The sequence below is a fragment of the Artibeus jamaicensis genome, unplaced genomic scaffold (genome assembly GCF_021234435.1).
Source record: "Artibeus jamaicensis isolate MK-2021 breed Jamaican fruit bat unplaced genomic scaffold, CSHL_Jam_final contig_332, whole genome shotgun sequence".
Lineage (NCBI taxonomy): Eukaryota > Metazoa > Chordata > Mammalia > Chiroptera > Phyllostomidae > Artibeus > Artibeus jamaicensis.
Window position 1 is genome coordinate 20216101 of NW_026521788.1, and position 26360 is coordinate 20242460.

Consider the following 26360-nt stretch of genomic DNA (forward strand, 5'->3'; position numbering starts at 1 on the left):
AAGCATATGGCTCACTTCCAATCAGATACAAATACCAAATACCAAACACAAAGAGAAAAATCATTGCTTCCAAATCCTTTTTAAAAGCCTCTATTTGTAAAACTGCTCAGAACAGACAACTACTGCTACTACTGTTTTCTCTGTGGGTTAAAGGTTTTATAAAGCATTCACCAAATCAGTGCATTCCACACAGAGATACAAGTAAGACTTGATTCAACATAAGTAATCCAAGTTCCAAAGTTAGCCATCAAATCATGTCTGGCAGTTTACTCTAGACCTTGGACAGTAGCACAGCACAGCATTAGATAATAAAGGGATACAGAGTATGACATATAACAGGGGAAAGTGAAAATACTGGGTGTTAACATAAAAGGCTTTTGTTCACTGGTTTAAATGTTCATACCACACAAGGGAATAATGAAGTATCAAAGTACTATCACAATGCAAGATCTTGGTTATTTTTTAAATAATGATTTCTATAAGCCATCAAATAAAATGGCAAAAAACAATCTATGCATTAGTATTTGATCTGCCTCAAATATAAGATATTACTGTAAATAATTCTAAACATAAGGTGAATAAAGTAGGAGACTGGTAGACTTAAATTCTGATTCAATTTATAGCTGTTCACCAGTCATCTGCTGTTTCGACAAGTTACTTACCAACTTGTGCTTCCATTTCTCCATAAATTTATCCCCTAAGATGAGGATAATTCTTGCAAACTGAGTCACAAGCATTTTGAAAGGAACCATGAGTTATTGTGTAATGCTCTTGAAATTCCTCAGATGTAGGGTCCTACACAAAGTAAAGTATTATTATACATCTCTCTAACAGTAGTTATCTGTTTGTATCATGATTGTTGTTCCTACACTTGACAGTGTGCTTCTTGGGCACTAACCTTCCTCAAAGTGTCCAAAGCAAGCCTTCATTCCTGACTCAAGTAATTACTTTTCTCAAGTCTACATATATCATCCATATCTTTCTCTTCCTTAGAAGGTACAGTTAAAATTAGGATTTATCAAACATAATGAGTTTATTTGGTATTACATGCTTTTTTATTCAATAGAAAATATGTGGAATAATTTGGTATTTTTAATCCACTCTTAAGTAATTTTATTTTCCATATTTATATTTATTTTCCTATATTACTTTTTAAATTTCATAGGTTTTTAAGGAGTTCACTAATAGATTTATGTTTTGTGAACAAGGAGAGCAGGTGAGAAAATGAAGCAAGAAAGGCAAGCAAGTGTGATCAAAATACTTTATTGGAATGACCCAAAAGCAGAAATTACCATTCTCGGCTATACAGGAAACAGAATTGATGCTCATAATGTTTGTATGTTCTATAGAAGAGTTGAGTATAAACTACAGTAAAATTTATCATAACTATTCGAATTCTATTGCTGGCTTTGCTAATCAAGTTAACCTTTGGTTCAAGAATAAAATATACATATTTAAATTTTTAGTTGGTGTTGGTATAATATTACATATTTAAAATAGAACCCTCAACCTTCTTATATGGTTCCTAAAATGGCTTCTCTTTAAATTTACACATGGGGGTGTGTGAGGAAGATAATATCTTCATTGTATAACCTTAGTTACAAAATAATTTTTAGAAAAATTTTTTAACTCTCAGAATTATATGAAAATACTGATGGAGACTAGTTTTTTTCCTAGGTGAATATGTATTCTCTGCCATATTTTCTAAATATGGCAGAGGAAAAACTTTGTGAGATAGAGGTAAAATCATAGAATTTAGAGTGGTCTATTTGCTAATCTAGTAATGGTTAGTCACTAATTCTCTTTTAACTTCAGTTTCCTCATCTGTAAAATGGGGAATATAAAACCTGCCCCAGTTAGCAAACAAAACTGTTAGGAAGATTAAATGAGATAATCTACTTGAATTTTCCAAGCAATAAAAAGCTATCAAAATAGTCATTTTTAATATAACTATATCACATTACTAATAAATTATGGTCATGAAATAATTTAGTACTGTTTCTTACATGGAACATGGAAAACCCAGGTGCGAAACACATTTAGGACCATGGTCACCATATTTATACCTACAATTTGATATACAGTGGGTAAATGATCTAGTTAAAGGGAATATACTTTAACTTATACGTAACTTGTTATCTTAAAATCTTTAGAAGTGAATTTAGAAGTATAAAAATAAAACAATTTAGCTGCACTGGCCTAGCATACTGAAGATTTAATATAGTTACCTGTTAATTATGAATTAAGAAACCGAGAGCCACTAGCTAAAAAAAAGTTAAAAAAATTCTTATGAAGGAAAAATTCATACAAATACCAGTAGATGTTCATTCACTTCTCTGGAAGCAAGTGAGGAAGAGCTGGTAGTGATAGCAAGTGGTATACATATACGAGAGAACAGAGTTCAACATGGACATAATCTGCACTCTTAGTGTAACAGGAAAAATTCCTATGCAGTTTCTAAAAAGTTGGAATGGAAACCTCTTCCAACAGGTAATAGGTCAAATCAATGTAACCACACTGTAAGGCCAAGTCCTCCAGTAGGTTACCATGCCTCTCAAAAACATCTCATTCTTAATTTTGAGGCCACCTTTCTCCTCATTTTAGAATATTTACTATGGTTAGAAAGCCAATCTCTGTAAGAAAATAATTCTTAGCTCCCTCCACACAAGTTTAAAGCTCAGATGAAATAAATTACTTATGTTTTTAACATGATCCCAGAAATTCATTCAGACTCACTCAATTACCAGAGGACCTTAAAACCAATGAAATAAGAACTTGTCTTCTAATTCAGTCCTCAAACTCACAATTTTTAAAAAGGGTTGGTGAAGGAATATGTTTAAATCATTAAGAAATTATTTGAAAGGGAAATAATTATGGTTAAAAACATTAAAATTTTTTACTCAAGCACCTTAAATCTGAAGTTAAAAGTCTGTATCAGAGTAACTACCTCTCTTTAAACTTTTTCTTTCTCCTGCCTCTTTAACCTAGGTACACTTACTTCAATATACCACTGAACCTGGACTTTTGGTAATAAAAAGTCCAGGTTCTCTCAGGATCAGGATCCTCTTCTAAAACACTAAGCTATTCCAGCCTCAGATTTATTTTCTGGCTTTCTATGTGATTAATGATTAAATTAAACTTAAGATATCATTTTCTCCCAGAAATCTTTCAATTCTATCCCACAATGACATTTCCCATCATTTAAATTTCCTAGACTCAAGTTACGTATAACATCGTGTCAAATTTCAATTCTCTCCAATTATATCATTCATGTGTGTCTTCACTCCCAACCCAGGCTCTAAATTTTTCACAAAGTTCATGCCTTTCATTTCTCTGTACCAGACTGTGATGTACCCTGGAAGATGCGGCAATCCTAAAGAGGTATCATAAATTCAGTAAACCCACCCTCCCAACCTTATATTACCAAATAATGCTTCCAGAATGAAGCAACAGGGTGATTTAAATATCACAATGCAATCATCACAATGCTGCCATGACCACAAAGCTTCTTCTTCTAGCTAGTTAAGTTTCTCAGAATCTTACCTGTAAAGTTAAAAGCTGTTCTAGGCACAATAATTATACTATTTGTGCAGTGTCTATCTCTGTCCTAGACACAGAATAGGTGTTTAATAAGATTTTAAAATGTTAAAGCTTAGTAAATTTCAGTAACTATACTGGCAATTTCTATATGCTGACTGTGTACTTTCTATTTGCCCTGCAGTCTCTCAGAACTTACTAAAGTAACACACAGATATGTTCAGTTATTTCTTGGGACATTTTAAATATAAGAATAGTAACAGTCCCATAAATCTCAACCTGAGGCAGCATTCCAAGGTAAGCAAAAAAAAGTAAAGGATTCACCTGCCTCTAGCAATGATTAACAAATGCTGATTAGTAAATTACTATCCAAATAGTAAATTACTACAAACATAACCTCCATGCCTAAGATTACGAAATCTGGTAAGAGCCCATAAAATATCCTTAGTGAGCTAAAGTACAAGAAAGCTCACTTTTACCTTGAGTTCTGCAATAATTAAACCTACTGTGTTAAGCATCATTACCATTTATCCAAAAAAAAATGTATTACACACTAAGGCAGAAGAGATTAAGACTCAACAACAAGAAAGGATGTATACAGTATTTACAAGCTAGAAGAGTGAAGTCTGGAATGGTGGTAAGTGGTGTATGAAAGATGAATAACATACCTTAATTTAACACCTTAATATTTTATACCTACATTAACCTCGCAAAAGTAAATACTAGAAGCCTATTAAATAATGACATTGTAAAGAAAAATAACTGCCACAGAAAATACTTAAGTGCCATAGGTTGAAGTTAAAAGAAACTGCAAATCAATACAGGTGCATTCTTATGTGAATTTACACCTTAATGGTTAATTTTTAATTCTTACAATTAAAGCAAAATTCACATAATAATTATATTTGTAACTGTGATAATATCTGATTTTAAAATATGTATAGCCTGGCCCTGGCTGGGTAGCTCAGTTGATTAGATCTTTGTCCCAATACAGCAAGGTTGCGGGATGATCCCATCAGGTCACATACAAGAATTAACCAATAAATGCACAATAAGTAGAGCAATGGGTAGATGTTTCTGTTTCTGTTTCTTTCTCTCTCTCTTGCTCCCCGTTCCTCTTTCTCTTTCTCTCTCTTGCTCCCCATTCCTCTTTCTCTTTCTAAAATCAGTAAGTAAAAGAACCACACCTAAAACAAAAACAAACTAAGAGGACAGCTAGATCAGGAGCAGAACCATAGAAATGGAGATCACATGGAGGGTTAGCAACAGGGGAGTGGGAGAAGAAGGGGAGAGAAGGTACAGAAAATAAGTAGCATAGACAGTAGATAGAAAATAGACAGGGGAGAGGGCAAGAATAGTATGGGAAATATAGAATCTAAAGAACTTGAGACACAAGGTCATAAACTAAAGGGAGGGAATGGTGGGGGAGGGGTGTGGAGGGGAATGAAGCGGGGAAATAGAACTGTAATGGCGTAATCAATAAAATATATTTAAAAATAAATAAAGTAAAATATGTATAACCAGGAAAATAACATAAAATGTGACCATATTCCCCCAAATTCTCATTACCCCACAAATTATTTTCAGTTTGGCTTGTACAGCTACTACAAAATAAGGACATCTCACAGTCACAAAACTTTTAATAGCCAGTGATGCTACCTGAAACTAGATGATTAGGGGAATAAAAAAAAAACCTTCAAACTAAGCCAAATAAAATTATATATTTAAAATGTTACCACAAGGAGAAAAACAGAAGAATCAGGATATATTTTAGAAAAATAAAATGCTTTCATATTAATTTTTTTCTTTCCAATATATGGAAAACAACACAATAAATTATGCATTTAAAATCTGCCCGAGGTAACTGAACAGTACTTGTTAAAGACCTACATCCTATATATTCTATATTCTCTGTATCAAAATCTAAACAATACAGACTGGTTTTCTCTATTTGTTTTACATCACCATAATTATGTTCTGAAATCAAAGCTTTATACAATAAGAATTTAAAATAGCAGTAGTTAAAACAGGAAATCACAAACTATTTAAAGTACTGAGAAGTATGCAAATGTAAAGGATATAGTTAAATCCTGACTTGCTTTTAAAGCTTGATTTAAAAAATATGGGCTTAGGACTAGAGAAATTATTTGACATTTCAAAATTAAATGATATAATTATTAGAAATACCAAACAAAAAAGTTTTCAACTTACCTGGTTTCTTTCTGGATTTTTCATGACCCAGCTGTCCCAGATCATTACATCCACATGTGTACACAGTCCCGTCATCCAGAACAAACACAGTGTGTCTGAGTCCACATCCTACGTCTCGGACCTTTTTGTTTATAAAAAAGTCACTTTTCCTGGGCTCTAATACAATTTCTTCATCAATTCCACCCAAACCTAGCTGTCCAAAAGACGCATTTCCCCAGCACAACATGTTTATAATTCTTTAGGTCTTCCAGTTTCAATAAAAAACTCCCTTCTGAAACAGTGGAAAGCTGGAGGTATCCCTATGTCTGAGGAGACAGAAAAAAAGTTAAGATGACTTCCAAGGAAATATGATGTTCTTTCAAGAGCCAAGTTACAATCATCACTATGGACTAAACACCAAATCTATTTTATAATATTCTACATTTAAGTATCATTCAGTTTCAAAAAACAATAAGCTGAATTAAAAATATATAAAATATAGAAATATTTAGGGAAAGTGTATCAATCCTCATGATTCTTTGTAAAATTTAAAACACAGTTTTTACTTTTTGTTATCTTTACTATTTGTAAGGCACAAATATTAAGTACCTTGATGAAATTAGTCTTTTTTTCTTTAAATAAGTTCAATAGAAGAAATAAGACATCTATTCACTGCTTCAACTGTCAAATAATTACACAGTGAAAAATTTTTAACTACAGAAATATAAAAACCCTGAAATCTCCCTGAAGTCACAGCATAATTAAACCTTCTAATACCTACCTCCACATCAACAGAAAACTGATATTCTTATCTGTAACAGAAAACCAATAATGGAAACTTTAAATTTCCCACAATTAAAATGACTTCCAATTATTCATGCCAATATTGAGGCCCTAGAAAAAACTGTTCTCTTGTCAAGCCTTGATCTTAAGACAATCACCTCCGAAGACCATACATATTTTTTAAAAAATCAAAATAGTAACCCTCCGACCTCACTACAAGTTTAATTTTAAAACTAAATCAATGTATATAATTATAATATTCACAAAAGAAAGCATGCAGTTTAATATAAAGATTCTCCGCAAAATTCAACATTTTCTATTACGAGTGGTAACTGCGACTGAAAAATATTTCCCCTGGGCAATCAATATCTATCTATACCTCTGAGACAATTATTTGAAGATGTAAAAAAACTGCAAGTAACCCAGCACTGCCGATTTTTCAAGAGTAGGGATGGGGGCTGGGCCATCCGTAGTTTGGTGGCGAAATCCGTAGAACTTTCCAGTACAGGGTATTTCTTCGTTTGTAAAGGCACAGATAACAAGAGTCCCCTTCATCTAAATCTACATAGATCTTTAAATACAACGCATTACTAAATAATACAATTACAGGAAGTCAGCCGTATTCCCGCTGCAGTTACCCACATTCCTTACACAGAACCTGAGAAGTTTCAAAACCCAACTTTCCTACATTCGGGCTAGCAAGTGCTGAAGCTGTCCCATTCCCTGACCCCATCCAGTCACAGAAGTTTGATTTCAGTCTTTTGGAACATCAGAACTTGATAGCTCCCGTGAGCTTTGCATTGTCTCCGATTTTTCGTTGTTGGGGTTTTTTGTTTGTTTGTTTGTTTGTTTGTTTGTTTGTTTGTTTGTTTTTTAAGAGGACAGGAAAATATACCTTTATTTGAGTGCACGAGGTTTAATGAACATTTTCTTTACAAAGTCGGGAGGGGCATAAGAAAGGCGTCCGCACACCAGCAACAGGTTGGGGAAGAGAAGCAGTTCTTACATTCATTATATCCCCTGAACATCCACTCAGATCAGCTCAGGAGAACCAGAGGAGAGAAAAACTCTACAACACACCCAACCTCGACCAATCACTATAGTAGTCGCCAGTTCTCCGAAGTCCTGGAGACCAGTGACCGAGGTTCGGCACCTCCGTAGCCCCCTGTCCGAGGGAGCCCTTCCCCAGGGAGGTGCGACATTCCAACCCCCAGCCAGGAAGCCCCACACTGCCTGATCCCCCGCCCCCCACCACGAGGAAGCGCTGAGAAAGCACCCTGCGCCTGGCTGGCCTGTATCCGCCCAGCCTGGCCTGCCCCATCTCTAAAGCCGTCGCACACCCCCAAGCCACTGGGACAAGGACTCACCCGGCCCCTCAAGGTAGGAAAGCCCCAGGAGACGGAGGTGCCTCCCCAGAGAGTGAAGCAGCGCGGCAGCACAGGTAGGTCTTCAGTGCTCGGACTCCCTCCTTCAACCAGGGGCGGCTAACACTAGGCAGGGCTCCTCTGGCGTTGGTGCCGCTGCTCCCCTCCCTGGCTTCTGTTAAACTTTACCGGTTTCCTCTGAGAAAAGCTGCCGCCACCGGTGTCCAGTCCAGAAACAGCCGTCAGCAACCTTGAGGGAGCAGGAGGGGAAGGACTGGAAGCGACCGGGGCGCAGAGCTGGAAGGGAGTGTAGAGTTGGGGAGAGACTGGGGAGAAGAGAGAGGGGGAGGTGCCTAGGCGGGGGGGAGCTGGAGAGGGGTCGGCCGGAAGTGAGCCACAGAGCAAGCGCACAAGCCCGCCCACTTCCCGGCTGCGCAACTGCGCCGGAATCCCGCCTAGGCACTTGCCTCGGGCGCCTGCGTAGTGTGCTGTTCTGCGTTCCTTTAAGGGGTGAGAGCGAAGTACCTAAATTGGAGTTTACGTAGACCAGGGATGGTGCGGGTGTGTTTTGTAACAGCGCGTCCTTTTAGTGAAAAAAATTTCTTGGTTTTTTTGGTTTGTCTTTCTAGTCATAGTTTCCAGTCTATTATCTTGTTCTGCCTTTTTCCAAGGAGAATTTTAAGTAGCAGGTGAAATATAAATATAGTTATGAGGTGGGTGAAGCCTTTTATTTTATCCCTTTGCCTCAGCTGGAGTTAATCTGAGTGTGACAGGTATATTCATAGCAATGGCATTAAATGTCAACACCAGCATTTAGGCTTCTGATACAGCGATGGCTGCCAACACTTTCTGCTCTCTCTCTGGAAGATAAATTTAACTTTGCAAAATCTTCATTCAGATAAAACTAAGTAGTGCATATGACAACAGTCCATGCTTTATAAAAACAAAGTTTGGATTTCCTAGGCCAGTCTACTTAACATAATCTCATAAAAAAGAGTAAACTTGAAAGAAGGCACTTTGTTTATATATGTTAGACTTTGCTAGAACCTGTGACTTCAAAGTAAATGTTGAAACCTTGGAAAGAATTCCACAGTAGGTCATATTTCTTTATCTCATTGAAAAGTATATTTCAGATTAGTATGTGCTAGAATGTGTGTAAGTATGTGTATTGGTTTCCTAGGGCTGCCATTAACAGAAATACCATAAAGTGGATGGCTTAAAATAACAGCAATTTATTGTCTCAGTTATGGGAACCAGAAGTCTGAAATTAAAGTGGCAGCAGTACTGGTTCCCTCTTGGGTTCTCAGAGAATTTTTTTTTCTTTTTACATTCTTCTGTCCTAGTTTCTGGTGGTTGTTGGCAGTCCTTGGCATTCACTATAATCTCTGCCTCCATCTCCACATGGTGTTCTTTCTTCCCTGTTTGTCTCAACAAGTCGGAGCATTATCTAGTGTCCAAATTTTCCTCTTCAAGGGAAACCAGTCATTGGATTAAGGCCCACCCTAATCCATTATGACCTCTTTTTAACTGGACTATACCTGTGAAGACCCCATTTTCAAATATTCTCAGGTAGTGAAGATTAGGACTTCAACATATCTCTTTGGGGGGACTCAATTCAACCAACAATAGTATGTACAGATATAAGTGTAAAAATGACAAGATGCTTAAGAGAAGAAAGCATAATTTCAACATTGGGGGTAGTGAGAATATCCACAAAACATACTTTATTCCTATTTTGATAGCTTCATTGCCCTTATAGGACTTTTATTCTCTTTTAATGTTAAGGACTTAATGCCTCAAAACATGAGGTCTGTCCAGAATTTATCCAGCCATGTAATATGATAAATAGAGACATTTATTGAAGAAAATACAAGGTACAAGAAACACTGTACATAGGACAGTGAAGCCTCAACCCCCTTCAAAGTAGGCTCCTTGGGACCTCACACCGTTCTCCCAATCACCATCAGCTGCCCAGTTGTATCTTCCTGAATCTCATCTACAATCTGAAATTTCTTCCCTTTCAAAGGTGCTTTTAATTTTGGGAAAAGCTGGAAGTCACAGGGCACCAAATCTGGGCTTTAGCGGGGCTGAGTCACCTGGGCAATTGGATGTTTCATCAAAGCATTCTACACAAAAAGACATGCATGAGTGGGCATGTTGTGATGAAGCTGCCAATCACCAGCGGCCCATAGCTGCAACCTTCTGAAGTACTTGAATAGTTTCTGCAGAGGAATGTTCAAGCTTAATGCAAAATTTGATGCATATTCATTGCTCTATTGCCTCAGTCATTTTCGCCGTGACAGCCACACAGTACACATGCTCAAAGGGCACCTACCACCTCCTGCCACCCCGCTGACTAGTACAGTGAGGATGTTAGTTCACACATGCACATTCCAGTCCTCTCTCCTTGGCTGCCAGGTTACATGAATGTAGCAGCACAAACCATTCTGCTATACTAACAATGGTTGGACTTTTTTCCAGGTAGACCTCATATATTATTAAAGAGAAAGTTATGGGATTTGAGATAATATGATGGTGCAACAAATCAATACTAAAATTTGAGTGACTTAATAAAGGTTTTTGGGGTTTTTTTTTTTACCTTCTTAACAGATCAAGTGAATGTTCCTACTGAGTGAAAGGTGATTTCCAGGAACCTGAGAAGATGAGGGCAGAGGATGCTTTTTAAAACCCTTATCTGGAAGGTGCCACATATTGCTTCTGCACATATAACATTAGCAAGTTCTACATATCTGGATGCAAGGGAGCAGAGACACAGTCTTTGAGTTCTCAGGTACTACTTTATACTAATGGAAGAGAGAGCCTGAATTGGTGGACAACACTCTCTGCCATTTGGGTGCATCTTTCTCTGGAATTTTTTTTCGGAGGGGAGAGTGGGTAGAGAATTTTTATGAGTTCATTTGAGTAAAACTGATGACTTATGCCAAAAGCAAAATCTCAAAGTTTTTTCCTTCTGGAATACTTTTAAAGATAGGTCTTACTTGTAGAAAGTGAAATGAACATTTCTAGATGTTCCTTTTAACCTTATAAATCTATGAAATGGTGGTGTAAGTTCTTAAAAAATAGCCTGTGATTGTCTTTAAAATGAGATGACTATAAGATAAGAGGGGTATTAGGAAATTTGCTGCATAAAAGCAGCATGAAATTGATAAGGAGTGTGGCCTCTGGTCCTAGTTTGTCTGGATTCAGAATCTGAGTCTACAGACCACCTCAAACCTCTCTCCTATTCTCTCAAACCCACAGACATTTACTAATGATCTGTTTTACAGAAAATTTCTTCTCAGTACAATTTCTATAAATGGGGGATGTTAACTCATATCTCACAGGGTTGTTATGGGGATTTAATAAGACAACATATATAGTGCCTCAAACCTGGCAAGTGTTTTATAAATGATAGCTGTCATTATTACTAATATCATCTCTTGTGAACTACAAGTAATTAAAGGACATTTGGGGAAGTATTTCATATCACCAATAATGACATAATTTTAATTTAGAACAAAATAAAATACTTCTTTACTACTACATTATCACAAAAGGTAACTGTTGAGACACCATTAAAATAGGTATTCATTCTGACCCACTCTTACCTTTGCTGCTCCCTTCCGTCTAGCCATGTTGTTCGTGCTGAACCTCATCTCACTTCCTTCATTCAATTCTCTTCTCATGTCATCCATCCAGTCTTCCCTGACTATCCTATCCAAAAACTACCCCCTTACTCTCTATAATATTGCACTATTTTATTTTCTTTCATATACATTTACATTACCTGATATTTTAATGTATAATTAATAAATTTATATTACATATGTACAAAAATAAATGAAAACAGATCAACATATATATGTATATATATGTATATGTATATGTATATGTGTATATATATATATAATTTCTGGTCTACAGCACATGCCAAAAAATTATTTATTGAATTATTAATTAATGGTGCTGGCAGCATTGTCATTTACCAGTCTTTTAAGAAATATATTTGGCAATACATTTCAGGAGACAGTAAATTTCACTTAACAGTTCATAACAATAGCAATATTTATTGTGATATATTGTACTGAGCTATCTGTATTACCGTATTTTTCATACCATAACACACACCTAAGTTTTAGAGGAGGAAAATAGGAAAAAAATTTTGAAGCAAAAAATCTGGTAAAATATTTAATAACATCAATAACATAATATTTCATCAATGTAAATGTAAACAGAACTCAACAGCAGCATTAACAACCATTATTCCTCCCAAATTTGGGGAAAGAAAAGTGTGTCTTATACTCTGAAAAATACAGTATATCACTTCTTGGACTCTGTCCTAAGGAAGCACAAGATGTATTTTAAAAATAGTTATTGAACACTTACTGTGTGCCACTCTCCCAATTCTAGTAAGAGGGCTAGATAAAAACAGAGGCAGGAAAATAAAAGTATGAACAAAGATTTACATTGTAATGTTTTTTCTAATAGCAATAACATTACTATTGCTATTATTTCTAATAGCAATAACATTATTGCTATAAAAGAACCTTAGTTCCAACAATGGGGAAGTGGCAAGGTTAATTTTTTTATTCTTAACTTTGAAAGGACAGAATGGTATTGTCCAAAATAATTTGTCACCAGTTGCCACAAACCATGGGTTTCGCCTTGACTAGACAACTGGAAAAGTCTCCTCTAATCCTTTTACCAACTCCTGCTATCTGAGGTGAGAGCCCCCATTTCACCAAGCAGTTGCATGGCCCTCACTTTCTTAGTCTCTCACTTAATCCCTAAGAACTAAAGAGTCCTGCTCTTTTCATCTCCTATCTTATGGGCCCCATTGTCATTTCTCCTTGGCTTTTGGGCTAGCATTATGGCTTCAGTCTGAAATATATGCAAGGCAGATCTTTTTTGAGATTCTTCAATGTCTTTACTGAGCACTTACTCTGTGCTGCCTTTCCAATTCTAGAAAAAAAAACTAGGCAGGGAAATAAAAGTATTTATTAAAAGTATTTTAATAAATACTAAGGGTATGGACAGGGGGTAAAGATACAGAATGATGGAGAAAGTCCTTGAAATTAAATGGACAGTGAAGGCCTCAAAGAGGAGTTGCTATTAAAACTAAGAATACCATGGAGAGCAGTAGAGTTTGTCGCCTACCCCCATCTCCTCATCAGGTCCAAGCCCTTTTTCCTGGGGAGATGGTAACCACCCTCTATTCCATAATCCTGATATGAATCTGCTTCCAACCAACCATGAGGATGAATAAAGAAAACTGGACCATTACCCAGTGGGCACCACAAACACTGGTTTGGACCATTGCTCTACACGTGGGCCAGAAGTGTATGAGACCTTAAGCTGACCTTTTTTCTAGCAGCAAATGATGACTGGAGTATACTAATCTTCTGTCTCTGTGCTTGTGATAGGAGACGGCTTTAATCAATAACTTAGAGTGGCACTGAAAAAAATGAGGACAAAGAGAAGAATCAAGCCCTGTGAAGAGAGGGGTGAGAAAACAGTCTGGGTGGAGGGAGCAAAGCAAAGCCCTGGAGAGAAGAAAGAACTTGGCATTTCCAGGAACTGAAGAAAAAATTTAATATCGACAGAGCACAGGGACACTGATAGGCAGTCAGAGTCCAGATTCAGTGGGGCACAGTAAGGAGTTTTATTCTACATACTATTCAAGGGTTTTATGCCAGGAGTAGGGGCAACAGTTAAATGTGTTTGCTGCTGAATTGGATAGGATTGCTGAATTACAGGAGGGTCAAAATGGAAGGTGTATTTAGCAGGCTTTTCAACAATCCAAGTGAGAAAATAATGGTGAGAAGTAAGGTGGTTATGAAGGGGATAAAGTGAAGAAAGGAGATTTAAGACACACTGTGGGGTTGGGGTTAACAGGGTTGTGATGAATGGTTTCTAGGGAATCGGAGAATAGCAAGAATGCTGGGTCGCTGATAGTTTACTGACCTGATGTTATTATATGTTATACGCCACTTAATCTGTCATATAAAGTATAATAATTCAGAATATTTATTATAGAATCCTTCTCAACTTTCATTCTCACAATTATACTAACCTCCTTTCCTGCTCCAAATTTACATTTTAGCTGCAATTTCCTTCTCAGCATCTCAGTGTGAAACAGTAGTAATGTTCATATAATGAATTACTGAAACATTTTTAAATGCTCTTCTTATAACTCTTTATAACTTCTTTGTGTTTGCTTTTTAATCTCCTAATTATTAGAAATTCAACTGGCATTGAAACAGGCATAAGTCTGAAAAATCACATGTAATGTGTCCCTTGACCAGTATGTGGGGATGTGTTCATGTCTTTGAAATTAGTGTGAGTACTCCAGTTACTATGCTTTCTGAACAGATAAAGTGCTCAAGATGGCCTGTTTTGTGTGTGTGTGTGTGTGTGTGTGTGTGTGTGCCCCTGTCAGTAAAGAATAAAAATTTGTTTTAAAAACAAAACACTCAACTGTATTGTGAACTATGCTTTAACATTAATTTTATCCCACAGAAATAATAAGAGGAATATCCTGCAAGTTCCAACTGATAATGAGAGCATTACCAAAACAATACAGTATGAAGTGTGGGATCTATATTTATATGAATCTGTTTTAAAAACACAAAACAACCAGAACTGACAGAAAATCCAACTGTATGCAAGTCCGACAACCAAGGAGTTAAAGAGGAAATATTCATCCAGACTGGTAGGAGGGGTAGAGATGAGCAACCGGGCAGAAAGGACAGGACTCACAGCAAGGTGGTGGCTGGTGGATCGGGCAGTCCCACATCCACATGCAGATAAACTGGAGGAACAACTGGGGAGTGAGATACACCTCACAACCCAGGGCTCCAGTGCAGGGAAATAAAGCCTCAAACCACTGACTGAAAACACCTGTGAGGATTGGGGCAGCAACAAGAAACTCCCAGCCTCACAGGAGAGTTTGTTGGAGAGACCCACAGGCTCCTAGAACCTACATAAACCCACCCACCTGGGAATCAGCACCAGAAGGGCCCAATGTGCTTGTGGGAAGCAGGGGAAGTGACTGAAAGTTCACAGAGAGTGGAGCAAGCAGCACTGTTCCCTCTCTGACCCCTCCCCGACATACAGTGTCACAACACAGGGACATGGATTGCCCTGCCCTGGTGAACATATAAGGCTCCACCCCCTTCTAGTAACAGGCATGCCAAAACAAAACAACAAAAAAAATGGCCCCAAATGAAAGAACAGATTAAAGTCCCAGAAAAAAAAATACAACTAAGCAACAAAGAGTTAGCCAACCTATCAGATGCACAGTTCAAAACACTGGTTATCAGGATGCTCAACAAACTCACTGGGTATTTCAACAGCATAAAAAAGACCCAGGTAGTAATGAAGGTTGCATTATGTGAATTAAAGAAAAATCTAAGGGAGTAAAAGATAGAAAACTGTACTTAAACAACAATAAACAAATTTAAATTTATTGTTTATTATTTATTAAAATAAATAAATTTATAAGTTAAATTTATTTATTTAAAATAAATTTAGCCCTGGCTGGTGTAGCTCAGTGGATTGAGTGCGGACCTGCGAACCAGACAATCACGGTTCGATTTCCAGTCAGGGCATATACTGGGGTTGCAGGCTGGTTCCCTGCAGGCCAGTTCCCAGCAGGGGACGCATGAAAGGCAACCATACATTGATGTTTCTCTCCCTCTCCCCTTCCCCTCTAAAGATAAATAAATAAAATCTTTAAAAAAATAAATCTAAAAATTAAATTTATTAATTTAAACTAAATAAATTTTAAAAAGAAAAATCTACAGGGAACCAAGAGTAAAGGGAAGGAAACCAGGACTCAAATCAATGGTTTGGAGCAGAAGGAAGAAAGAAACATTCAACCAGAACAGAATGAAAAAACAAGAATTCAAAAAAGTGAGAAGAAGCTTAGGAACCTCCAGGACATCTTTAAATGTTCCAACATTGGCATCATAGGGGCTCCAGAAAGAGAAAAGGAAGTCCAAGAAACTGAAAACTTATTCGAACAAATAATGAAGGAAAAAAATTCCCAATCTGGCGAAGGAAATAGACTTTCAAGAAGCTCAGAGAGCCCAGAGACTCCCAAGGAAGTTGGAACCAAGGAGTAACATACTAAGGCACATCATAATTATATTACCCAAGATTAAAATGAAGAAGAGAATCTTAAAAGCAACAAGAGAAAAGGAGACAGTTGCCTACAAAGGAGTGCCCATAAGGCTATCAGCTGATTTCTCCAAAGAAACCTTGCAGGCAAAAAGGAGCTGGCAAGAAGTATTCCAAGTCATGAAAGGCAAGAACCTACATCCAAGATGACTCTATCCATCAAAGCTATCCTTTAGAATGGAAGGGCAGATAAAGTGCTTCCCAGATAAGGTCAAGTTCAAGGAGTTAATCATCACCCAGCCCTTATTATATGAAATGTTAAACGAAAAAGAAGATGAAAAATATGAACTGTAAAATGACAGCAAACTCACAGCTATTAACAACTGAACATAAAAAAAAAGCTAAGCAAACAACTGGACCAGGAACAAAATCACAGAAATGGAGAACACATGGAGGGCTATCAGTGGGGGAGAGGGAGAGACAGGGAAAAGGTACAGAAAATAAGTAGCATAAATGGTAGGTAGAAAATAGACAGGGCGAGGTGAAGAATAGTATAGGAAATGTAGAAGCCAAAGAACTTATATGTTTGACCCATGGACATGAACTAAAGGAGGGGGTGTGGGTGGGAGGGGTGTGCAACATGGAGGGGAATAAAGGGGGAAATGGGACAACTGTAATAGCATAATCAATAAAATATATTTTTAAAAATATGAAAACTGGGAAATTCAATTTATTTTGTTCCTCATGCCAGGTCCCATATAACCTTCGTAAGTCAAAAGGCAAAATTATATATATGTGTGTATATATTGTACATATATGTGTATATATACATATATATATTTAAGTAGAATGTTTTGCTGGCTTTAAATAGGATCAGCACTAAAACTAATTGTAGCCACAAGTCTTTGTCAAATTAACAGTACTACTTCTCTGAGTAAAAACTAGGCAGAGAATAATTATGTCCATGTATTGAATTCTTTATTAATAACTTTCAAAGTAATGATATAAAATAAACAGCCTTGTTATGCATCTAATTTGATTATCACTTTTTAAAAGTGAATTGACAAAACATTTCAGATTCTTAATTAAGCATTAAAAATCTTATGAAAGCAGCACAGAGGACCACAAAATAGCTGGAAGCCAAAAATAAATCAAACAAGTATTTTATGAATAGATTTTTCATTAGAGTTTGAAAATGTATTCTTATAGTCTCAATGTAAGATGTGATAGCCTGAAGGAACAGTTGACAAGTAGTGACTGGGAAGGACAGTGTTCCTAAAGACAAATTACAGCTGTCACCTCCACCTTACCAAAATGCAGTTTAACTATATTAAAATGACAGAAATATTTGCCCAAGAAAAATGCCATGCAGTTGAAGCTGCTGTTTTACTTTTTAAAAAGGAGAATAATTACTCTTTGTAAAATAAGTATATTGGGAAGTGAATTTAAGTGTTTTCAGCTGTTGATCTTCAATAAAAACAAACTTCATCTCTTCAATCTTTAAAAGGTAGCTAATTTTCAAGAAGCAGCTTTTCAAACTTTCTATTCATAAGCTCTGATAGTGTTGACAATAAAATAGAAATACTGTGAAGAAATAAGTGTTAGAATTGTTCTTGGTGTAGAAAACATCTTTTTTTAAGTACTACACCATCAGAATATAATTGCAGGCATACCTCTTTTTTGCATTTTGCTTTGTTGCTCTCCACAGGTGTTGCATTTTTTACAAACTGAAGGCAAGACCCTCCATCAGCAAAAAGATAATAACTCTCTTTATTGCAATACTTGCTTTATTACAGTGATTTAGAACCAAACTTTCAATATATCCAGGGTATGCCTGTACTCACTTTATTTTGTGGTGGTCTTTTTTTCCCCAGCATTATTGAGATATCATTGATATATAACAGTGTGTGAGTTTAGTGTGTACAATGTGATGATTTGACACATATATTGTGAAGTGATTACCATGGTAAAATTAATTAACACCTCCACCACCTCAAAAATATCTTAAGTTGAATATATTCAGATGTGTCTTGTTTTTTGAATAATCATTATCTATGTTTTGACTGCCTGCAATGGCTTCTCCAGGTTCTCCAATCCTTCTGGCTGCGTAGTACGTCAAAAATGTTTAAGGGGATAAAAAGGAGAACTTTGAGATGCTGTTTAGCATATGTATCTTGTCTACTGCATTTTAAAAATTTTTTGATCCTCACCCAAGGACATTTTTTCATTGCTTTTAGAGAGAGAGAGGAAGGGAGAGAGAAAAAGAGAAAGAAACATCAATGGGTTGCCTCTTGTACACACCCTGAACAGAGATCCAACCTGCAACCTAGGTACATGCTCTGACTGTGAATCAAACCTACAACTCTGGTTTATGGGATCACCCTCCAACCAACTGAGCCACATCAGCCAGGGCTGCATTTACATATCTATATCCTTTAAGTTAATAAGCAATTTGTTTGATTATGCCAATAACATGTGAAGACATAATTTCTTTGCTTTTGGCCATAGTTATTTAAACCATCATTCCTACTGCTAACTCATTTCCAACTTTCATCAGTTCCATTCTGGACTTCTGCCACAGCTGTGGACTCCCTATAGTCTTGGCTCTTTGATCCATCCACACAGTCATTGGGGTGATCTTTCTAAAATGCAGATTTGGTTACATGTCCTTATAATCTAGGCATTCAACACCTTTATATAATTAAGTCTCTATCATCCTCTGCCAGCACATTCTTGCCACATCCTGCAAATCCCACCTTATCTTTATTTGATAAGCTATGCAATACATTCTTTCACAACTTTCTACATTTTTATGTTTCTCCAACCGAGTGAGATTCCCAATTTTTAAGTCTCAGCTCAGACAGTTCCTTCTTAATGAAGACTCGTCCTGTCTATGACAGGTGAGAGAACCCCACTCCCAAATTTAGTTCCATTTTTTGTTGTAGAAATTGCCACATTACAACATAATCAATTGCCTTCCTTCTCCATCACTAGACTGCTAGGTGAAATTCAGGAACTTGGGTCTTTCCACCCTTGTATCCTCAGGAATAAACAAATACAAATTGTTCCATATTAGCCAGAAGCTCTAGTTGCCAAAAGTTTCTGTCTTTGAGTAATGAAATATGGAAAATAATTGTTAGAAATGTTTTTGCACAAAACCTTTCAAAACAATGTCTCTAGGAAAAAAAGATAATTAAGAAGCCCTAAGAGGAGGAGACTGAATATGTACAGTATATAGTAAAGATCCATTAAATATTTGCCAACTGAGTAATTGTTCCTTATTTAGATTTTAGTCTTTCTAAGGGAGGGATCTGTATTATACTTTTTTTTAGGCAATATAGAGCTTTATTGGGGTTTGTGCACCTGGACGAGGTTCCCTGTCCACAGAGTGGAGTCAGGGAAGTCCTCCTGTATTATACTTTTTAAAAAATTTCCTCTGAGGCCTAGCAGAATACTATGTTAATAGAATACTCACATGTCCTTTTTTATTGATTAACTGAATGAGTGAATCCATTATATAAAAACTAAATATCAACAGGAATTTCTAAGCCCTGCCTCTTTGAATGTCTATGTATATTGAAATACATTTGACGACAGGGGCTCTATTTACTTATTTTTATATTCCCAGGTCTTAACACACAACACCAAACACTGGAAATTTGATAAATCTATATTATCAAGATTCTCTCAGTGAAATACACATCTGCTTTTCTCATCATCGTATCCCCGTGACTAAGGCAACATCTTACCCACAGTAAAACCCTAGTAAATATTTGTTAGATACACATGATTAGGAAATATGACTACTGGAAGGTACAACTAAAAACTAGTATAAAAAGTTTCTCTTGGTCTCTTGGATTCAGGAATGAGTTTAGATTAGAGTTAGCATGATTCTGAAAGATATTTTATTCATCACTATGAAATCGCTCAACCCCACAGAGGTGGAGAGGGGTGGGCACAGAGAAGAGAGAAATTGGAAACAAACAAGTGAGACTCATGGGAGAAAATAGCTTCTCGGAGGGCAGCCACATGCTCTGATACCCATGGCAGCCGCATGAGGAAGCAGCCTAAAATTAGCAGGATGGGCAAGCCCAGGAAGAAAGAGTCAGGCAGCCTTCCCTGCCTACAACAAATGAGGTGAGGGGAGTCCTGCGACGAAACCCTCCGTAGCCCGTGGAGCTCCGCTGCAGCCTGTGTCAGGTAAGGCGGTCCCTGGGAAATCATCCTGGGAGGCAAAGCCAGGATTTCTTAAGGGGATGTCCCGACAATTGAAAAGTTTAATATTGCCTAGTAAATTTTACTAGGAAATTTCCCGGTGCCTCCAGGAATCTAATGTTTAAGGGAACAATAAAAGTGTTCTTACGTCTGTCCTCACCCAAGGTTTTCATCTGAACCGTCCCTTTTCTCCTTGTGGAAACGGGTTCTCTGGGGTGTATAGATACTGTTTTTTCAAGCGTAGAGAGGGGAGGCTGTCCTAGAAAATTTATAAAACCATGTTGAAGAGGAATGAAGAAAGGGTATCTACAAGTAATATTAAAACACATGTGTTACTTCAGAACCAAAAAGGAAAGGTTAGGAATTAAACATACGGGTAACAGTGTGCTTTTTTCATGAATGAAGTACAGAGTGGTTGAGCTGGTCAAAGGCAGACAACAGAATCATGAAGGGGGCCAGGATTTTCTCAGTGTTATTATTTTATAAAGAATTAGATCAGTGATTTATTTTATGATGCACACGAATTATTCCCAGTCAGAGTATTTACTTATCACTCTCCATGGTCTCTATAAGGTCCTGCCTTCCACACTGGAGTTCATTTTTATATTACCTATTACCTTTTGAAATTACAGCTTATTAATGGTAAAACTCTCTAGTGCTATTAAGAGGGTGTCGCACAGGGTCACTCCAAAGGGATTGCGTGATTAGCAAAACAGAACTTTTAAAAATTACAGCTTTACTGAGATATATTCACATGCCAGAGAACAATTAAACTAAAGTGTACAATTCAGTGGGTTTTAGTATATTTACAGTTTCCTAACCATTGCCATAATTAATTATGAAACATTCACCAACCTCCTACCAAAAAACTCGTAATTATTTAGCAGTCATTTCTATTTGGACATTTCCTATGTTTGAAGTCATGCAGTATGTGGTCTTTTGTGAGCTTCCTTTCTCTTTTTCTGTTTTAATGGAATATTTAAGTGAATAACACAGAGAAAACCCTTCTGTTGGGAGTATTAACTGTTGACTCATCGTAAAGGGAAACTGTCATTGCCTACAGTCTCCATTCTGTGTGAATAATTTACAACCCATTACTTCAAAATTTTTCAGTTGTAGTGGTACTTCAGTGCTATATAAAAATATATGATTAATAAATGTTTTCAGTATTCGTAAGTTTTATTTAATGATAATTTTGAATATGACCTAATGGGGTAAAGTATATCCATTTATGATATTATTAGAGAATTAAATGGTACATATCCTAATGTTTTAGTAAATAATAAATGAAGTAAGGTATAGTGCATCTAGAACAGTGACTACCAAGTGTTAGATTTTTAGTAAATAGAGACATTTTCCTCCATTCTACCTTGGACATTAAACATTTACTCATATTATAAAACATATAGTGCAGATTTGAAGAAAATCAACCTAGCCGAGTGCTCTGAACATACTAGTTACTCAATAAATGCCTATAAAAACAAGAAAGGGCAATTCAGTTATGGATATATGCATTATACACCTGTGACACAATTTCATAAAAACTGTAAAAATAGTTTCATATGCTAGACTGGGAGACACCAATTATAATTTCAAGTTTGAGCTAGTATCAACTACAATTTTGGGTAACAGACCTACTTTCTCTAGTGTTCAATTCCTCTGCAACTCCAGGTCCAGATATGCTGGGTCATAGCTAAAACCATCCCCACTGTTCATAGTGTGGATATGTGTAATGACAAAGTCTTCAAAACACACCCGCCTTGTATTTATTTCATGCTAAAGGTCAGACATTGAAATCTAAGACTGCTTCTTAGAGAAGTCCAGTGGTTGACTGTCAAGATTTTGCAGTTTGTAATTACCTTAATGAAATCAACAAGTTCCATCATTTGGTCCTCAGCTGTCCACGCTCAGAAATCTAACATGTTTTTTAAAAATAATTTTTTATTGTTTTTCTATTACAGTTTCCCCCTTTGCCCTCCTCCCCACAGCCCACCCCCTGCTCCTTCAGTCAATCCCCACACCATTGTCCATGTCCATGGGTTATTCATACATGTTCTTTGATTAATCCCTTCCCCTTCTTTCACCACTATCCCCGTTCCCCTATCCCCTCTGGCTGCTGTCAGTCTGTTGCATGTTTCCATGCCTCTGGTTCTATTTTTCTCAGGTTATTTTATTCACCAGATTCTTCTTATAAGTGAGATCATATGGTATTTGTCTTTCAACACCTGGCTTAGTTCACTTAGCATAATAGTGTCCAGTTCCATCTATGCTTTTGCAAAGGATAGGAGTTCATTCTTTCTTTCTGCTGCCTAGTATTCCATTGTGTAAATGTACCACAGTTTTTTAATCCACTCATCTACTGATGGGCACTTAGGCTGTTTGCAGCACTTGGTTATTGTAAATAGTGATACTATGAACACTGGGGTGCATAAGTTCTTCCGAACTGGTGTTTCAGGATTCTTAGGGTATATTCCCAGCAGTGGAATCAATCACTGGGTCAAAAGGCAGTTCCATCTTTAATTTTTTGAGGAAATTCCATACTGTTTTCCACAGTAGCTGTGCTAGTCTGCATTCCCACCAACAGTGCACTAGAGTTCCCTTTTCTGCACATACTCACCAGCACTCGTTGTTTGTTGATTTATTAATGATAGCCACTCTGACCAGTATGAGGTGATAAATTCATTGTGGTTTTAATTTGTATCTTTGTGATGGCTAGTGGTGTTGAGCAACTTTTCATATGTCTATGGGCCCTCTGTATGTCCAGGCCCTTTGCCCATTTTTTAATTGAATTGTTTGTCTTCCTGGCATTGAGTCATATGAGTTCTTTACATATTTTAGAGATCAAACTTTTGTCTGAGGTATCATTGGCAAATATGTTCTCCCATACAGTCAGTTCCCATTTCATTTCGATGATGGTTTCTTTACCTGTGCAGAAGCTTTTTAATCTGATATAGTCCCGTTTGTTAATTTTTTTCCTGTATTTCCCTTGCTCTAGGAGATATATAGGCAAAAATAGTGCTTTGTAGGATATCTGAAATTTTACTGCCTATGTTTTCTGCTAGGACTTTTATGATATCATGACTTAACTCTTTTATTCATTTTGAGTTTATTCTGGTGCATGGTGTAGGTTGGTGGTCTAGTTTCATTTTTTTTTTTGCATGCACCAGTCCAGTTCTCCCAACACCATTTATTGAAGAGACTATTTTTGCTTTATTGTATGCTCATACCCCCTTTGCCAAATATTAATTGACCATGGAGGCATGGGCTTATTCCTGGGCAATCTATTCTCTTCCATTGATCTATATGTCTGTTCTTATTCCAGTACCAGGCTCTTTTGATTATAGTGGGCTTGTAGTATAGTTTTATATCAGGTATTGTGATTCCTCCAACTTTATTCTTCTTTCTTAAAATCGCTGAGGCTATTTGCAGTTTTTTTTGGTTCCAAATAAATTTTTGGAGTATTGTTCTTGATCATTGAAATATGCCATTGGCATTTTAATAGTGATTACATTGAATTTATAGATTGCTTTGGGTAGTATGGACATCTTAATGATGTTAACTCTTCTGATCTATAAACAGGATATATGCCTCCATTTATTTGTATCTTCCTCAGTTTCTCCAGTGTTCTATAGTTTTCTGAGTATAGGTTTTTTACCTCCTTGGTAAAATTTATTCCTAGGTACTTTATTTTTCTTATTGCTAATGTAAATGAGATTTTTTTCCCCTAGTTTCCCATTCTGATAGTTCATTGTTGGTGTACAAAAATGCCATCAATTTCTAATTATTGACTTTGTATCCGCCTACTTTGCCAAATTCACTTATTAGGTCAAGTAGTTTTTTGGTGCAGACTATAGGGTTTTCTATGTACGCTATCATGTCATCTGCAGATGACAGTTTTACTTCCTCCTTCCCAATATGGGTAACTTTTATTTCTTTTTCTTGTCTGATCAATGTGACTAGAACTTCCAGTACTGCATTGAATAACGATGGTGAAAATGGACACTCTTGTCTTGTTCCTGATCTTAAGAGAAAAACTTTTAGTTTTTGCCCTTTGACTACGATGTTGGCAGTAGGTTTCTTGTATATGGCCTTTATTATGTTGAAGTATGCTTCTCCTACTCCCACTTTGCTGAATGTTTTTATTGTAAATGGGTGCTGGATTTTATCAAATGCTTTTTCAGCATCTATTGACATAGTCATGTGGTATTTGTTTTTCATTTTGTTTATGTGATGTATTATGTTAATTGATTTGCAAATATTGTACCATCCTTTCATCGCTGGGATAAATCCCACTTGATCATGGTATATGATCTTGTTAACACATTACTGGATGTGGATTGCCAATGTTTTGTTGAGGATTTTAGTGTCTATGTTCATGAGAGATATTGGCCTGTAATTTTCTTCATTTGTTGTGTCTTTACCTGGTTTTGGAATTATGATAATTTGGGCCTTGTAAAAAGAGTTTGGGAATCTTCCATCTTCTTGAATTTTTTTGAATAGCTTGAGAAGAATAGGAGTTCTTTCTTTGAATGTATGGTAAAATTCACCTGTGAAGCCATCCAGTCCAGGGCTTTTGTGTGCCAGGAGTTTTTTATTATTGCTTCAATTTCACTAGTTATCACTCTATTCAGGCTTTCTGCTTCTTCTTGATTCAGTTTCGGAGGATTGTATCTTTCTAGAAATTTATCCATTTTGCCCACATTGTCCAATTTCTTGGCATATAGTTGTTTACAATGATTTCTTATAATACTCTGTGTTTCTGTAGTATCAGCTGTTACTTTCCCTCTTTCATTTCAATTTTGTTTATTTGGGTTCTCTCTTTTTTTCTCGATGAGTCTGGTTACAGGTTTGTCAATTTTGTTTATCTTTTCAAAGAACCAGCTCCTGGATTCATTGATCCTTTGAATTGTTTTTTTAGTCTCTTTGTCATTTAATTCTGCTCTGATTTTCATTAATTCCTTTCTTCTACTCACCCTGAGCTTTGTTTGTTGTTGTTTCTCTATTTCTTTTAGATGTATGTTAGGTTGTTTATTTGAGATTTTTCTATCTTTTTTTTACATATGTCAAGATTACTATGAATTTTCCTCTCAGGACTGTCTTCACTGTGTCCCATAGGTTTTGAGTTGTTGTTGTATGTTCATTTTCATTTTTTTCCAGGTACTTATTGATTTCTTACTTGATCTCATTGTTAACCCATTCATTATTTAATAACATGTTTTTCAGTCTTCATGTTTTTGAATTTTTTCCTTGAGTTTGGTTTCTAGTTTCAAGCCATTGCAATCTGAGAAAATGCTTGATATAATTTTAATTTTCTTGAATTTGCTGAGGCTTGATTTATGTCCCATCATGTTGTCTATCTTTGAAAATGAATCATGTGCATTTGAAAAGAATGTATGTTTTTCTTTTTTGGAATGAAATGCTCTGTGGATATTAATTAAGTCCATTTGATCTAGATTGTTCTTCAATGCCATGATATCCTTGTTGATTTTTTTATTTGGACAATCTATGCATTGTTGACAGTGGACTGTTAAAATCCCCTATGATGACTGTGCTGCTGTCAATGTCCTTCTTAAAGTCTTCCAAGAGTTTCATTATATATTTATGTGATCCCATGTTGGGTGCATATATGTTTATAAGGGTTATATCCTCTTGTTGGACAACTCTTTTAAGTATTATGTAATGACCCTCTTTGTCTCTTTTTATGGCCTTTGTTTTGAAGACTATTTTGTCTGACATAAGTATTGGTACCCCAGCTTTGTTTTCATGTTTATTTGCTTGGAATATTTTTTTCTAGCCCCTCACTTTCAGCATGTGTAGGTCTTTTGTTCAAGGTGGATCCTTTGTAGACAGCGTATATGTGGGTTGTGTTTTCTTACTCTTTTACCTCCTATGTCATTTTATTGGAGCATGTAATCAGTTTACATTTAAGGTTATTATTGATAGATATTTATTCATTGCCATTTTTTCCTTTGTACTTGTGTTCCTCTCTTTTTTTCTTCATCTTCTTAAAGCAGTCCCTTTAGCATCTCTTGCAATGCTGGTTTGGTGGAGATGTACTATTTTAGCCTTTTTTTTTTTTTGGTCTGAGAAACTTCTTATTTTCCTTCCATTTTTAAGTGAGAGCCTTGCTGGGTAGCATAGCCTTGGTTG

At 36.4% G+C, this 26360-nt stretch overlaps 2 protein-coding genes across 10 annotated transcripts in view; one reads left to right on the top strand and one right to left on the bottom strand.

Annotated features, from left to right (window-relative positions):
- The window catches only part of HERC4 (HECT and RLD domain containing E3 ubiquitin protein ligase 4), a 128515-nt gene extending 120267 nt beyond the window's left edge, over positions 1 to 8248 (bottom strand). For 2 of the 8 annotated variants that reach the window (XM_037144385.2, XM_037144380.2), the window contains exons 1-3: positions 7878 to 8246; positions 6509 to 6539; positions 5749 to 6053 (exon numbers count right to left, since the gene is read on the bottom strand). In XM_037144385.2, coding sequence (XP_037000280.1) covers positions 5749 to 5974 — 226 coding nt within the window. In that variant the 5' untranslated portion in view covers positions 5975 to 6053; positions 6509 to 6539; positions 7878 to 8246. Of the gene's footprint in view, positions 1 to 662; positions 769 to 5748; positions 6054 to 6508; positions 6540 to 7877 lie in introns of those variants that run through there. The other 6 variants (XM_037144383.2, XM_037144387.2, XM_037144388.2 and 3 more) reach the window with 6 other exon arrangements.
- A 59-nt stretch (positions 8249 to 8307) lies between these two features.
- Positions 8308 to 26360, top strand: part of MYPN (myopalladin) — a 126680-nt gene continuing 108627 nt past the window's right edge. The window contains exons 1-2 of one of the 2 annotated variants that reach the window (XM_053663832.1): positions 8308 to 8384; positions 10485 to 10665. The gene's annotated coding sequence lies outside the window, so the exon portion shown is untranslated. Of the gene's footprint in view, positions 8385 to 10484; positions 10666 to 20122; positions 20196 to 26360 lie in introns of those variants that run through there. The other variant, XM_053663833.1, reaches the window with a different exon arrangement.